The sequence below is a fragment of the Dendrobates tinctorius genome, unplaced genomic scaffold, assembly GCF_039654945.1.
Source record: "Dendrobates tinctorius isolate UK_male_01 unplaced genomic scaffold, ASM3965494v1 ptg000008l, whole genome shotgun sequence".
In the NCBI taxonomy this organism is placed as follows: Eukaryota; Metazoa; Chordata; class Amphibia; order Anura; family Dendrobatidae; genus Dendrobates; species Dendrobates tinctorius.
Genome location: NW_027361676.1, coordinates 8605038 through 8619577, shown reverse-complemented (window position 1 = coordinate 8619577; position 14540 = coordinate 8605038). Strand labels below are relative to the sequence as shown.

Sequence of the window (14540 nt, the reverse complement as noted above, 5' to 3'; positions counted from 1 at the left end):
GGATGATGTGGGATATTAGGGGTAGTAGTCCGATGGCTCTGGCTAACGGGATGATGTGGGATATTAGGGGTAGTAGTCCAGTGGCTCTGGCTGACGGGATGATGTGGGATATTAGGGGCAGTAGTCCGGTGGCTCTGGCTGACTGGATGAGATATAGATAGATATATAATCCTTATAATTTGTTATAACTAACCATAGTTAGTTACTATGCCCGGGCAGCGCCGGGCTCTTCAGCTAGTTTATTTATTAAAAAAAAAAAAAAAAATTCTTCACTGGATGCCAATCACATGTCTCTAATCTGTGGATGTTGGTAAGGTTTCTCGTATAATCTATTCAATTGTTTTATATTTTTAGCTCCAGATTCCCTTGATTTACAGAAGCATAAACCATCTGCATTCTCTACACAGGTACATTGTTTTTTATTTTCACAGAAAGTGAGAACTAATGCAATCTTTTGCTGGGAAAGACTATTTTGTTTCCTATGTAAACAAATTTTAAATCGTTCCTTTTGTTTTACCATTCTCTGCAAAAATCTGTAGTACAAGCAAATATGAGAAGTATGCTTCTCCCTCACCTGCAAACTCATCACTCGCTCTATAAAAAAAAAAAAAAGCTAAAGGAGTTAATATCCCATCTTGCTCACAACAAGATGGCCTGCCAGATCACTGAGGGGGCACATTTCAGCTCTCTATTGAAGTTTATGGCGAGAGGAGATGGGAAGGTGAGGTAGAAGCAGAGTGAGACAGACCGAGAAACCTGCAGAACTTTGCTGCTTTATCATATTTCTCTTACCCTTATTGGTGGATTCACAGCCACACTGCTCACTATATCTGTATAATGTCCCCCATACTGCTGCAGCTCCTGAAGATATGCTACACATTTAGGAGAAGAGAAACCCCTCACGCATGTGTGTGACGTGTACAGGAGACATAGAGGCTGAAGAAGGGAAAACTGATAAAAATACAGGATAAAAGTCATATAGGACCAGGAGTAGCGTGTGTATATGTGTGTGTGTGTGTGTGTGTATATATATACCGTATATACTCGAATATAAGCCGAGATTTTCAGCCCAAAAAATTGGGCTGAAAGTCCCCCTCTCGTCTTATATTCGAGTCATATACAAAGGGGGTCGGAGGGGGAGGGGGGGGGGCGGGGTGTCAGGTCATACTTACCCGTCCTGACGCTGTGTCTTGAGCCCCAGCTTTTCCCTGTGCTCTCTCTTCATGCTTTCAGCGGTCACGTGGTGCCGCTCATTAAAACTCATGAATATGCGCATATTCATGAGCTTTAATGAGTGGTACCACATGACCTCTGAAGGCAGGAAGAGAGAGCACGGGGAGAAGCTGGGGGCTCAAGACACAGCGTCAGAACGGGTAAGTATAGCGATATAGCGATACTCACCTGTCCTGCGTCCATGGCTGCTTGCTGCTGTCTGTCATCGGTCAGTGACTTCAGACAGCAGAGGGCACGGTGACGTGGCCGCGCCCCCTGCAGTCTGAACGTCACTGACTGATGACGTGGCAGATAGCGGTGAGCAGCCATGGACGCAGGACACGTGAGTATCTCAGGTGCCAGCAGTGACACTGGCACCTGACACCCAGCGACGGAGAGGTGAGTATGACATTTTTTTTATTTTTACATGCAGCAGCATGAGGGCAGCATATGGGGGAATAATCTATGGAGCTTCCTCTGGGGTCAGCATATGGGGGAATAATCTGGAGCTTCTTCTGGGGTCAGCATATGGGGGAACAATCTATGGAGCATTTCCCACCCTAGGCTTATACTCGAGTCAATAAGTTTTCCCAGTTTTTTGTGGCAAAATTAGGGTGGTCGGCTTATACTCGGGTCGACTTAACCTCGAGTATATACGGTGTGTGTGTGTGTGTGTGTGTATATATATATATGTGTATATGTTATATACACAGCTCTGGCAAAAATTAACAGACCACTGCGCAGTTTTATAAAAACTAGCTTCTCTACATTTCTGACAGCCATTCCATTCCAGTTGAATTCCAACCAGAGTACACCTCATTCTACTTAATGTGCTTCTGATTAGGTGTTCACCTGAACCAAATCTTATGTAACGAAGGAAAGTATAAAAAACCCTGCTGTGGTGTTCACAGTCCTCTTGCAATAGGACAAGCTGGATGGCAAAACAAGTGCTAGTAATATCCCAAAAGTAATAGGAATGAAAAAAAAACTTTTAACCAAGCCAAAGGAGTTGAAGAAGATCTCTTGAGTGAGGAAAAGAAGGGCTCAATTGTGACTACCGGAGGGATACAGTGAGCATCATGTTGTCTCCATCCTTAAAATTTCTAAGACGGCAGTCCATTACAACAGAGTCAAGCAGCAGACATTGGGGACAACAAAGCTACAGACCGGCAGAGGGTGAAAACGACTCTCCACTGACCGGGATGACCGTCACCTTTTTTGAATGTCACTCAGCAACCGCAGGATGACATCAAGTGACCTACAAAAGGAATGGCAAATGGCAGCTGGGGTGAAATGCAGGGCAAGAACAGTTCATAACAGGCTCCTAGAGGCAGGGCTCAAGTCATGTAAAGCTAGAAAAAAGCCTTTCATCAATGAGAAGCAAAGGAGAGCCAGCTGAAGTTTGCCAAAGACCAAAAGGATTGGACCATAGAGGACTGGAGTAAGGTAATCTTCTCTGATGAGTCTAATTTTCAGCTTTGCCCAACACCTGGTCGTCTAATGGTTAGACGGAGACCTGGAGAGTTGTACAGGCCACACAGTGTCTTGCACTCACTGTGAAATTTGGTGGAAGATTGGTGGTGATCTGGGGATGCTTCAGCAAGGCTGGAATTGGGCAGGTTAATCTTTGCGAAGGACGTATGAATAAAGCCACATACAAGGTTACCCTGGAAAAGCAGTTGATTCCTTCTGCTCAGGCAATGTTCCCCAACTCTGAGGACTGTTTTTTCCAGCAGGACAATGTGCCATGCCACAGAGCTAGGTCAATGAATGTGTGGATGAAGGACCACTACATCAAATCCCTGTCATGGCCAGCCCAATCTCCAGACCTGAACCCCATTGAAAACCTCTGGAATGTAATCAAGAAGAAGAAGGATAGATTTGTCACAAGCCATCAAACAAAGAAGAACTGCTTACATTTTTGTACCAGGAGTGGCATAAAGGTCACCCAAAAGCAGTGTGAAAGACTGGTGGAAAGCATGCCAAGATGCATGAAACCTGTGATTAAAACCATGGTTATTCCACAAAATATTGATTTCTGAGCTCTTCCTGAGTTAAAACATTAGTATTGTTGTTTTCCCTTCACCCATGACAGCACACCTGAGAGAGAGAGATCCGCCCCGCCAGGACAGGAACCTACTGAGATATAAGGGGTGGCACCTCTCCCCCACTTCAGTTGGGTTCCTGTCCTGGAAAGGAATCTCATTGTCAGCGGTGCCTATCATGGGAAAAGGTCCCAGGCCCGTCCCGGTGCAGGAAGAACAGGGCTCACCTGTAGCGCCGGCCGCCGGGTCCCGGAAGCACAGTCTCCGGTGATCCCTGGGGCGCCGGGTTCGTGTGGGCGTGCGTGGCGGCTCTTGAAGGCTCCACCGCCCCTCCCTCCCCTCGCGCATGCCCGTGGTCTCGCTCCCCCAGAGCGCCTAGTGAGGGAGAGCCGCGGGCGTCTTCCGGCCGCTGACGTAAGCGGCGCAAGGAATTATGGGCGTGGTGGCTGACGTCAGCTAGGCGACTGTGTCATGGCACCGGGTTTGACGCCGGTCGCCTTTTCCCGAAGCCGGCGGTCGCAGGGAGGAGGGGAAAAGATGCCCACCAGGACGGAGGCAGTAAATTTAAAGAGGAAAAGCGGCATGGTGGGTGGACAAACATGGAGTCAGAGCAGGAGCGATTGCCGTCTCCACCTACTCTGCCTCCCTCGCAGCCCTCCGGCTGCAAGCATGGAAGCCGTTCAAGCAGAAGTTGCCCCAGCCGCAGGTCAGGGGACTCCTCAAGATCCAGAGCGCACAGATCTCGTGCTCCGACACAGCCTCCGAGTCCCTTGATTACGGGTGGTGAGTGATCTTCGTGAATGCTAGCAATCTGTTAATAGGGGTTCCCTGTTGTATGTTTAAACGACATAGGAAAAACCTAAGAAAGCGGGGAGTAAGAAGAACAATAGGGATTGTGCCATATGTAAAAGCCCCCTAGCAAGAGACTGGCAGAAGGACCTCTGCGCCGGTTGCATTCAGCGAACCATGGCAGAAGAAGCGCCTAGTTTCGCAACCAACCTTATATCGGCCATTAGGTCAGAGATGGAAGGTTCAATTAAAGCCTTGTTGAAAAAAGGGAAAAAGAGTAGAAAGAATCCCCCTAGTTCCACATCAGGCTCCTCCTCGGCCTTGTCTCAGACCGAACACCCATCCTCTTCATACTCCTCAGACAGTGACACGGGTGGCAAACCATGTTTTCCAGTAGAAGACATGGATGCTCTCCTCAAGGCCATCAGGGCAATGATGGGCCTACAGGAAGAAAAAGTGGCTAAGTCCCTGGAGGATGTCATGTTTGGGGGGCTACAAGAGAGGAAAAAACGGAACTTTCCAGTCAATGAAAAGGTCCAAGCGCTCACTGAGAGAGAATGGAGGAAACCCGAGAGATCAGGGGCTCTTCCCTCCTCCTCTAAGAGACAGTACCCCTTTGAGCATAAGGATGCAGAAATATGGGGCAAAGTCCCAAAGATCGACGCAGCAGTGTCCAGGTCTTCCAAAAAATCGGCTCTGCTCTTGGAAGACTCAGGGGTTCTTGGGGACCCGCTAGACAAAAAAGCGGATTCCTATCTAAGGCATGCATGGGAAGCAGCAGCAGGAGGATTGAAGCCTGCAATAGCGGGCACCTGCACGGCGCGTTCCCTAATGGTTTGGCTGCAGCAATTAGAAGAGAGACTAGCGTCAAAAGTCCTAAGGGAAAAATTACTGGCAGATATGTATCTTCTGCACGGGGCAGCAGCTTTTTGGGCACACACCACGGCGGGACTCTGAGGTTGACAGCTAGTGCGGCAGGATTATCAAATGCTGCCAGACGCGCGTTGTGGCTTAAAGGCTGTCCAGGTGACCTACAGTCTAAAGCTAAACTGTGCTCTCTCCCATGCGATGGTCGATTTTTATTCGGGAAAAACCTAGATGATATCTGGGAGAAAGCAAGCGACAGAAAAAAAGGCTTTCCCAGATTTCCGCCAGATCAGAGAAGGCCGCCCTTTCGGAGAGGAAGATTCAACAGGGGTTGTCCTCCGGCGGATAGAAGAAGATGGGAAGATAAATGAAAAAAGGAGTCCGGATTTATGTTTGGTGGAGGCACCTCCACTTCAAAAAAAATTCCCACAATGATGCCAGTATTCCGGTAGGGGGGAGATTAGCGCTCTTTTCTCAGGCCTGGGGAAAGATCTCTTCCAATACCTGGATCCTATGCATCATAAGAGAAGGCCTGAAGATCCCCTTATTTCGCCAGCCAAAAGCAGCGTTTGTCATTACCCCTATCAGGAAGGCGATCGAAGAGCAGTTAGCCTTAGAATCAGAAATCCTGAGCCTGGTAGACAAGCAGGTCCTTTCCGAAGTCCCGAATATACAGGAGGGAACGGGGTTCTATTCCCCCCTTTTTTTTGATAACAGAGTAATCGTTCAGGACAATCATAAACCTCAGAGGCCTCAATTGGTGGATAAAAAATCAGACCTTCAAGATGGAATCGGTAGCTACAGCCATGAAACTGCTACATCAAGATTGTTTTATGGCCGTAGTCGATTTAAAGGATGCATACTATCACATCCCCATCCACCCAGGTTATCAAAAAAATTTGAGAGTGGCTCTCTATATCCAGGGCGTGCTCAGGCATTTTCTATTCAGGGCTCTTCCATTTGGCATATTCATAGCCCCGAGGGTTTTTACAAAAGTCGTAGCGGAGGTGACAGCCTTCCTCCAAATTCACGACACAGTCATAATGCCCTATTTGGACGACTTCCTAATAGTGGGCAGCTCAGAAGACCACTGTACGGTACAGTTGAGCCGGGTGACCGACACCCTACAGGAACTAGGGTGGATGATAAATTTCAAAAAATGGAGACTACAGCCCCTAAGAAAACAGACCTTTCTAGGATTTATCTGTCTGCTACCAGATACCAAGATAGAAAAGGTGGAGAAGGTGACCTTGGCTGCCCGAGACCAACCTCACATGACCTTGAGGAACGCGATGTCTCTACTAGGTACCCTGACGTCCTGTATTCCGGCGGTCAGGTGGGCTCAATTTCATACCCGACAGCTTCAGGGGGAGGTTCTGTCAGCACAAAGATCGCTGAGAGGACGTTTAGAAGGAAGACTGGAGCTTTCCTTAGAGGTCAGAGACGCTCTCAACTGGTGGCTAGACAGGACAAACTTGGCTTCAGGAATGCCATGGGACAGACAGACAACCAATATAATACTGACAGACGCGAGCTCCTCGGGGTGGGGGGCACACCTAAGGGGTCCTGTGGCCCAGGGTTCCTGGAGGCCTCAAGAGATGGGCACATCTTCCAACCTGAGAGAACTGTGGGCAGTGAGCAAAGGCCTAAGACACTTTATTCCCCTACTCAGGGGCCGCAATGTCCGGATCATGTCGGACAACAAAGTAACAGTGGCGTACATCAACCACCAGGGGGGTACAAGATCACACTCCCTAATGAAGGCAGCCAGCGACATTTTTCACAGCGGAACAGCACCTACACTCCCTAACAGCATAGCACATAAATGGGGCAGAAAATATAGAGGCCGATTTTCTGAGCCGCAATACTCTGAGGCAAGGGGAATGGGCTCTAAATCGGTCCGTTTTTCAAAAAATAATACAGCTTTGGGGGGAACCAGTGATAGACCTCTTTACCGACAAAAACAACAGGCAAATAGAGAGGTTTTGCTCACTAAACCCAAGGGAAAAACCATGGGCAGTGGACTCATTACAGATTATGTGGGACTTCAGACTAGCCTATGCGTTCCCCCCCCCCCCCCAGTGGCCCTGATCCTAACAGTAGTCAGAAAGATCAGGAACGATCAAGCCAGGGTGATCCTAATAGCCCCTTTCTGGCCAAAAAGGCCCTGGTCCGCTCTGCTACGAATGATGTCCCTCTCAGATCCATGGGTTCTGCCAGAAATCGCGGACCTACTAGCTCAAGGTCCAATATTCCACACTCAGGTCAAAGGATTCCATCTGACGGCGTGGAATTTGAAAGGTCGCTTCTAATGGATAGAGGGTTCTCTCCCGGGTTGGTGGCCACCCTGCTAAAAAGTAGGAAGCCGATGACAACTAATATCTACGGCAGAACATGGAATAAATTCCTGCAATTCCTAGGTAAGCAGTTAGAGCAAGAGCCCCGAGTTTTTACAATCAGGATTACAGCTGGGGTTAGCGGTAAACACTCTTAAAGTTCAAGTATCTGCGCTAGGTGCGCTCTATAACTGCAACTTGGCAGCAAATAGATGGGTAGCCAGATTTATCAAATCATGCCGTAGGTCTAGGCCTATCCCAATACCTAGAATAGCCCCTTGGGATTTAAACCTGGTACTAGAGGCCCTTACAAAAGAACCATATGAGCCTATACAACAACTACCCATAAAATATCTTACCCTAAAAACGATCATTTTAGTGGCCCTTACATCGGCCTATAGAGTAAGCGACTTGCAGGCTCTCTCAGTGAATCCACCCTATATACCTCCCTAAGGTGTTTCGAAGTCTCCAAAAATCTCTCAGGTGTGCTGTCATGGGTGAAGGGAAAACCACCATGGTTACTTACCGGTAGCCGTTTTTTCCGGAACCCAAGACAGCACCCGTATAGTCCCCCCCCTTTTTTCACCGTATGGGTGTGCACGATTAGTAGGGTGCATTAGTGTGCTGTGGTGCTGGATAAACATGTAACTAACTGGGAAGTCCTCTCAAGCTCTGTAACCAACTGAAGCGGGGGAGAGGTGCCGCCCCTTATATCTCAGTAGGTTCCTGTTCTGGCGGGGCGGATCCCTCTCTCAGGTGTGCAGTCATGGGTTCCGGAAAAACCGGCTACCGGTAAGTAACCGTGGTGGTTTCTGAATTATTATAAACTTGTTTTGTTAGCATTATTTGAGGTCTGCAAGCACTGCATTTCTTTGTTATTTTGACCATTTCTCATTTTCTGAAAATAAATACAAAATTTAGTGCTTGGAAATTCGAAGACATGTTTAGTATTTTTTAGAATAAAAGAGCAATTTATATTTTACTCAAAAATATACCTATACGCCTTTTGGCATCACTAACGAAACCCTTCAAAAAGGATACTAAAATCACCAACATCAAACATCCTAATTATTCCATTATCTGTGACCCAGTTCAAATATGCGCGGTTTTCAAAGATTTTTATGCAGAGCTCTATGGTCCACCGAACGATTCTTAGGAAGACGGCTATAATTTCCTTCGCAAGGTTGATCCACCAAAACTTTCCATCTCTCAAAGAGAAATTTTAAATAAACCTATCTCTCCTGGGGGAGTTGGATTGGTCATCCAGTCTCTTAAATTGCTTAAAGCCCCTGGCCCGGACGGTTGCTCTGCAGAATTCTATAAAACATTGCTACTATTACTTATACCCCACCTTATCTCTCTTTTTAATCAAATTATAGATTCAAGTTCCCTTCCTGACCGCATCAATGAAGCGAGTCTTTCATTACTACCAAAGCTGAGTAAAGACCCTCTTCTCCCAGCCTTGTACCGCCCAATCTCCCTTTTAAACGTAGATTTCAAATTGCTCACCAAAATTATGGCCAACATATTACAATCTATACTTCCTAATATCCTCACCACGTCCCGTTTGTCCATGGCCGATCCATCACCTACAATATTAGAACGGCATTAGCCACTGTTATTCATAGTCATCAAACCAAAGCTAAACTAAACATCTTGGTTAGCCTTGACGCCGATAAGACTTTTCACCGGGTATCTTGGTCCCACCTCATCTAAACTCTTAAATACAGAATGTTTGGATTTTCCTTTTTCAATTTTATCAGGACGATTTACACCACTCCTCAGTCCTCAATATGGCTCCATTGTATTCAGTCATCCCCTTTCTCAGTTTTCAGAGGTACGAGGCAGGGATGTCCTTTATCCCCCTTATTGTTTAATATTGCCCTAGACCCTCTACTTAGATATCTGGAGATGATTCCTTCTTTTGAGGAAATTGGGATAGGCCACCTTACACTCAAGTCCTTGGCATTCGACAATGACATACTACTCATGATAGCTAATCCTAAGGAGTCCATTCCTTTCATAATGGGGGCTTTCCACGAGTTCAGAAAAATCTCGGGATTCCTTATAAATTTTAACAAATCCAAGGCTTTAGCAATCTTCAGGGATGCTTGACAAAAGTGGCCCTTCCCTTTTCCATTTCAGTGGGGGCATGGTTCTTTAAGATATCTTGGTATTCTTCTACCCTCCAACCCACATACTATGTTATGATTGGGTCACCGAGGAGGAAAACAAAACCAAGCTAAGTCACAGAAAACCAGAGAGGTTGGTAACTACGCGGATTGCAGACTCCTGATCCTAACCACACAACTAACAGCAGCCGTGGAGCGTACCTACAATGATTCTAGACGCCTCGTCACAGCCGGAGGACTAAATAAGCCTAAAGCAAGAAAAGGGGAAATCTAAACTGCCCCAGAGCAGACCCCAAAGGAATAGACAGCCCCCACACATGTATTGACGGTGAAACAAGATGAAAGCACAAACACAGGTAGGAAAATAGGCTGAGCAAATGATGGGGCCCACACTAACTAGAAAGGACAGGAAAAGATACTGTCTGCAATCATGCCAAAAAACCCTGCAAAAAATGTCCAACAATTCTGATAGCAAAAAAAAACCCCTGAAGTCACTAGACTTCACCCACTATATCAACACTCTGGCATATTCTGAGAACAGAGCAAAAAGAGGCCAATCTAATAAGGGACAAAAAGCAAACTGGCACATACAGTAACATAAGAGTGGAAATTCAGCACAGCCCCAGCCGGGGCTGGCTGACCACACAAAAACTGAATAGACAAAACCAAAACAAATGTGAACATTAGCAGAGAAAACTTAGCTTGAGAAGACAGGAACTGAGCTGGAAACCAAGACCTCAGGAGGCAGAAAAAAATCACCAGCATGGGAATAGGGAGTCGGCTGTCTTAAATCCAGTCTGAGACTCCAGATGTCCAATCGTCGTCCTCATTATCAGGTGGCAGGTCTCTGTTAATTAGATCAGCTTCATTACCTCCTGCCACCACCAGAGGGAGCCCGGAAAGAGAACTCACGACTCCTCTGTCAGCACAAACAGTTCCGTCAACCATAGGCAGAACAGAAAATGAGTTCACAACATACTATTTATCAACTTAATATCCGACCCTTAATATCTGCCATTACTCGGGAAATACAATCTTGGACGTCTTTTAAATTATCTTTCGCAGGTAAAGCTCACCTTATTAAAATGGTTTCCTTTCCTAAAATACTCTTCCCTTTACAAACGCTACTTATTCTATTATCTAAAGCTGACGATCAACTCCTAACTAAGATTTTTTGACAATTTTATATGGGGCTCGAGGGGGAGATCTAGGATCAGTATTTTTAAATTGCAACAGGCTAAATCTTTGGGGGGCCTCAATTTTCCAAATTTAAGATTGTATCGTGTTTGCAGCCATTTTCAGACATTCTCTTGATTGCATTTGGGCCCATATTAAATTTACCAACACTCAATTAGATGAAGCAATGTCTGGATCGATCAGTCTTCCTGCCTTACTCCATTTACAACAAAATAGAGTTCCCACTGCAATCAGGGATAATCCTCTGCTTATGGTCTGTGGTATTTGCATGGCGTCATGCTAGAAGGATCAGCAGACTAGACCCTTATACCTCAGTTTTCCTTCCCTTTCAAGGTAACCCTTTCATTTTAGAAGGCAGACCACCCCCAATTTACCGAGTGCTGGGGGAGAGAGGGTGCAGACTGGTCTGCGATCTTCTGACAACTGCTCAATGTCCTCTTTCTCTGGACGGTATTTTCTCCAAATATTGAATCTTAGTGGGCAATATTTTTATTACTTCTCAGATTAAGCATTACGTTGACTCGGTCTTCCGAGGCATACCAGACAGTGTCAGAACCTGTCCTCTCTATCTCCTCTCCCTTGGCGCTCGTGCAGGAGTTTATTCGCTATGTCTTATCTATAAATCAATCAAACCTTCTATTTCATGGTCAGATTCTTCACCAGGCCCGGGCAGATGGGTATCACAACTATCTAATTATAGACTGACCTTTTGAAATTCACTCTACTTTAAACTCTTTATTGCCATATGACAGCTAATCAACTATGGCCCTCATGATTTTCCATAGGGCTTACATCTCCCCGGAGGTCAAATCTAGGATGTCTCTATCGACTAATCCCTCTTGTCCCAAATATTTACACTCTCCAGCTGACATCTTTCATTGTCTCTGGGATTGTCCGAAGATACAGGAGGCTTGGGATATGCATCTCCGCCATCTCACTAACACCTTCAACATTCGCTTTGCATTATCTCCGGAATGGGCGTTGTTTAATCTCCCACGGGATCAACTACTCGTACTCTTTGCTCAGCAACAACGTGTTTTAACTATTTGGGCAGCAGATACCCGCAAGAGTATATTCCGCATTTGTGGGCACAGGACGCAACCCCTTCACTAAATCTAATTTCTTCGAAGGTAACATATTTGTTTAACCCCTTAGCGACCGCCGATACGGCTCTTAACGGTGGTAATTAAGTGTACTTAAACCACAGCGCCGCTAATTCACGGCGCTGTGGAGAAAGTGAATAGCGCCCCCCAGTGTCAGATTTTCTCCGGGGTCTCGGCAGCCGGGGGTAGCCGAGACCCCAAGGAACATGAATCGGTTGGTTTTTACCAACCCCGCTTTTGCGATCGCCGTTAATAACCCTATTACGGCGACCGCAAAAAAAAAAAAGCCACGATTTTGCATTAAATTTCTCTTTCCTCTGATATGATCGCACATATGAGGAGAGAGAACTAGGGTCCCCGATTTCCCCCCGGTACCTTTCAGTGGTCCAGGGTCCCCTCCCGGTCGTCCCACGTCCTCCGGTGGGCGCTGCCATCTTGGATCCGGAAGAAAATGGGCGCATGCGCAGTGCGCCCGCCGGGAATCTGCCAGCTAACAGATTCCATTCATTCATTTTGATCACTATGATAAACTATCATAGTGATCAAAATAAAAAAATAGTACATCCCCCCCCATTTATCACCCCCCTTAGTTAAGCCAACGTAACGAAATAAAGAAAATATTTTATTTTCAGTTTTCCGTTAGGGTTAGGGCTAGGGCGAACTAGGATTAGGGTTAGAATTAGGATTAGGGTTAGGGGTGTGTTGGGGTTAGGGTTGAAGCAAGAATTGAGGGGTTTCCACTATTTATCAACTTTGGGGGTCTAAAAAATCACTTTTGTGGAAATAAAGACTTTTTATTTTCATGGCTCTGCGTTTATAAACTTCTGTGAAGCGCTTGGGGGTTCAAAGTGCTCACCACACATCTAGATAAGCTCCTTGGGGGGTCTAATTTTCAAAATGAGGTCACTTGTGGGGGGGTTTCCACTGTTTAGGCCCATCAGGGGCTCTGCAAACGCAACATGATTCCCGCAGACCATTCCATCAAAGTCTACATTCTGAAATGGCACTCCTTCCCTTCCAAGCTCTCCCATGCGCCCAAACAGTGGTTCCCCCCCCCCCACATATGGGGTATCAGCGTACTCAGGATAAATCGCACAACTCTGGGGGTATGATTTCTCCTGATACCCTTGTAAAAATAAAAATTTGGGGGCGAAAAGATCATTTTTGTGTAAAAAAAAATATGGATTTTTTATTTTCACGGCTCTACGTTATAAACTTCTGTGAAGCACTTGAAGGTTAAAAGTGCTCAACACACATCTAGATAAGTTCCTTAAGGGGTCTAGTTTCCAAAATGGGGTCACTTGTTGGAGGTTTTCACTGTTTAGGCACATTAAGGGCTCTCCGAACGCAACATGGCATCCGGTCTCAATTCCAGCCAATTCTGCTTTGAAAAAGTCAAACGGCGCTCCATCCCTTGCGAGCTCTGCCGTGTGCTGAAAAAGTGGTTTACCCCAACATATGTGGTATCGGCGTATTCAGGAGAAATTGTACAACAAATTTTGTGGTTGATTTTCTCATTTAACACTTGTGAAAATAAAAAAAAATTGGTTCTGAAGTAAATTTTTTGCAAAAAAAAGTTACATGTTAATTTTTTCCTTCCACATCGCTTTAGTTCCTGTGAAGCACGTAAAGGGTTAATAAACTTCTTGAATGTGGTTTTGAGCACCTTGAGGGGTCTAGTTTTTAGAATGGTGCCACTTTTGGGTATTTTCTGTCATGTACACCCCTCAAAATGACTTTAAATATGATGTGGTCCCTAAAAAAAAAAATGGTTTTGTAAATTTTGTTGTAAAAATGAGAAATCGCAGGTCAACTTTTAACCCTTATAACTTCCTAAAAAAAAAAAAAAAAAAATTGCTTCCAAAATTTTGCTGATGTAAAGTAGACATGAGGGAAATGTTATTTATTAAGTAATTTGTGTAACACATCTCTCTGATAAAGGCATAAAAATGTAAAGTTTTAAAATTGCTAAATTTTCAAAATTTTCGCCATATTTCCGTTTTTTTCATAAATAAACACAAGACTTATCGAAGAAATTTTACCAATAACGTGAAGTACAATATGTCACGAAAAAACATTCTCAGAATCAGCGGGATCCATTAAAGCGTTCCAGAGTTATAACCTCATAAAATGACAGTGGTCAGAATTGTAAAAATTGGCCTGGTCATTAAGCTGCAAACTGGCTCTGTCGCTAAGGGGTTAAAATGGATTTTATTGAGTCCATACTTCATAAAGAAAGTCATACGGAACGTTTTTTCCTCACATGGTCCTCCTTTATTGATCTGCAGCCACTATCGGTGCATCAAGCATTACATGGTTGCTTTCAATTCACCGATTGGTATACGAGAGAGCTTATATCTGGTAGCACACCTATTAGGTTACCTCATTAAACCTGCAGGGTTTCAGACGTGCCTGGGGGGATGGGGGAAGTTGGGGTCAGGGCTGACTGTTATACTGAATAACCCCGTCTTCCTTTGAGTCTTTCAAGCTACACTTTCTGGATATTGTTATGTCCTTCTTTGTCTTTATATGCTATGTATGTTACTGATTCTTATCTTGTTTGCAGATGGTTAAATAAATATTAAAAAAAAAAAAAAAAAATTATACCTATAAAGAGAAAAATCAGACAGACGGAAAACTTTGCAATGGAATCGTAATTTTTGCCAGAGCTGTGTGTGTATGTATGTGTGTATATATATATATATATATATATATATATATATATATATATATATATATATATACTGTCCCCATTTTGACTCATAGTCAAATCGGTTTGACTTTGGAGCATGGGAGGTTACCGGAAACAAACACAGGGAGGAAATACAAACTCCTTGCAGATGTTGACCTTGATAGGAT

General features: G+C 45.1%; 1 protein-coding gene across 3 annotated transcripts in view; it reads left to right on the top strand.

Moving 5' to 3' along the window:
- The window catches only part of SH3D19 (SH3 domain containing 19), a 181978-nt gene that overhangs the window by 152850 nt on the left and 14588 nt on the right, over positions 1-14540 (top strand). For all 3 annotated transcript variants that reach the window (XM_073576257.1, XM_073576258.1, XM_073576259.1), the window contains one exon: positions 355-407. In XM_073576257.1, the coding sequence (XP_073432358.1) occupies positions 355-407 (53 nt within the window). The remainder of the gene's footprint in view (positions 1-354; positions 408-14540) is intronic.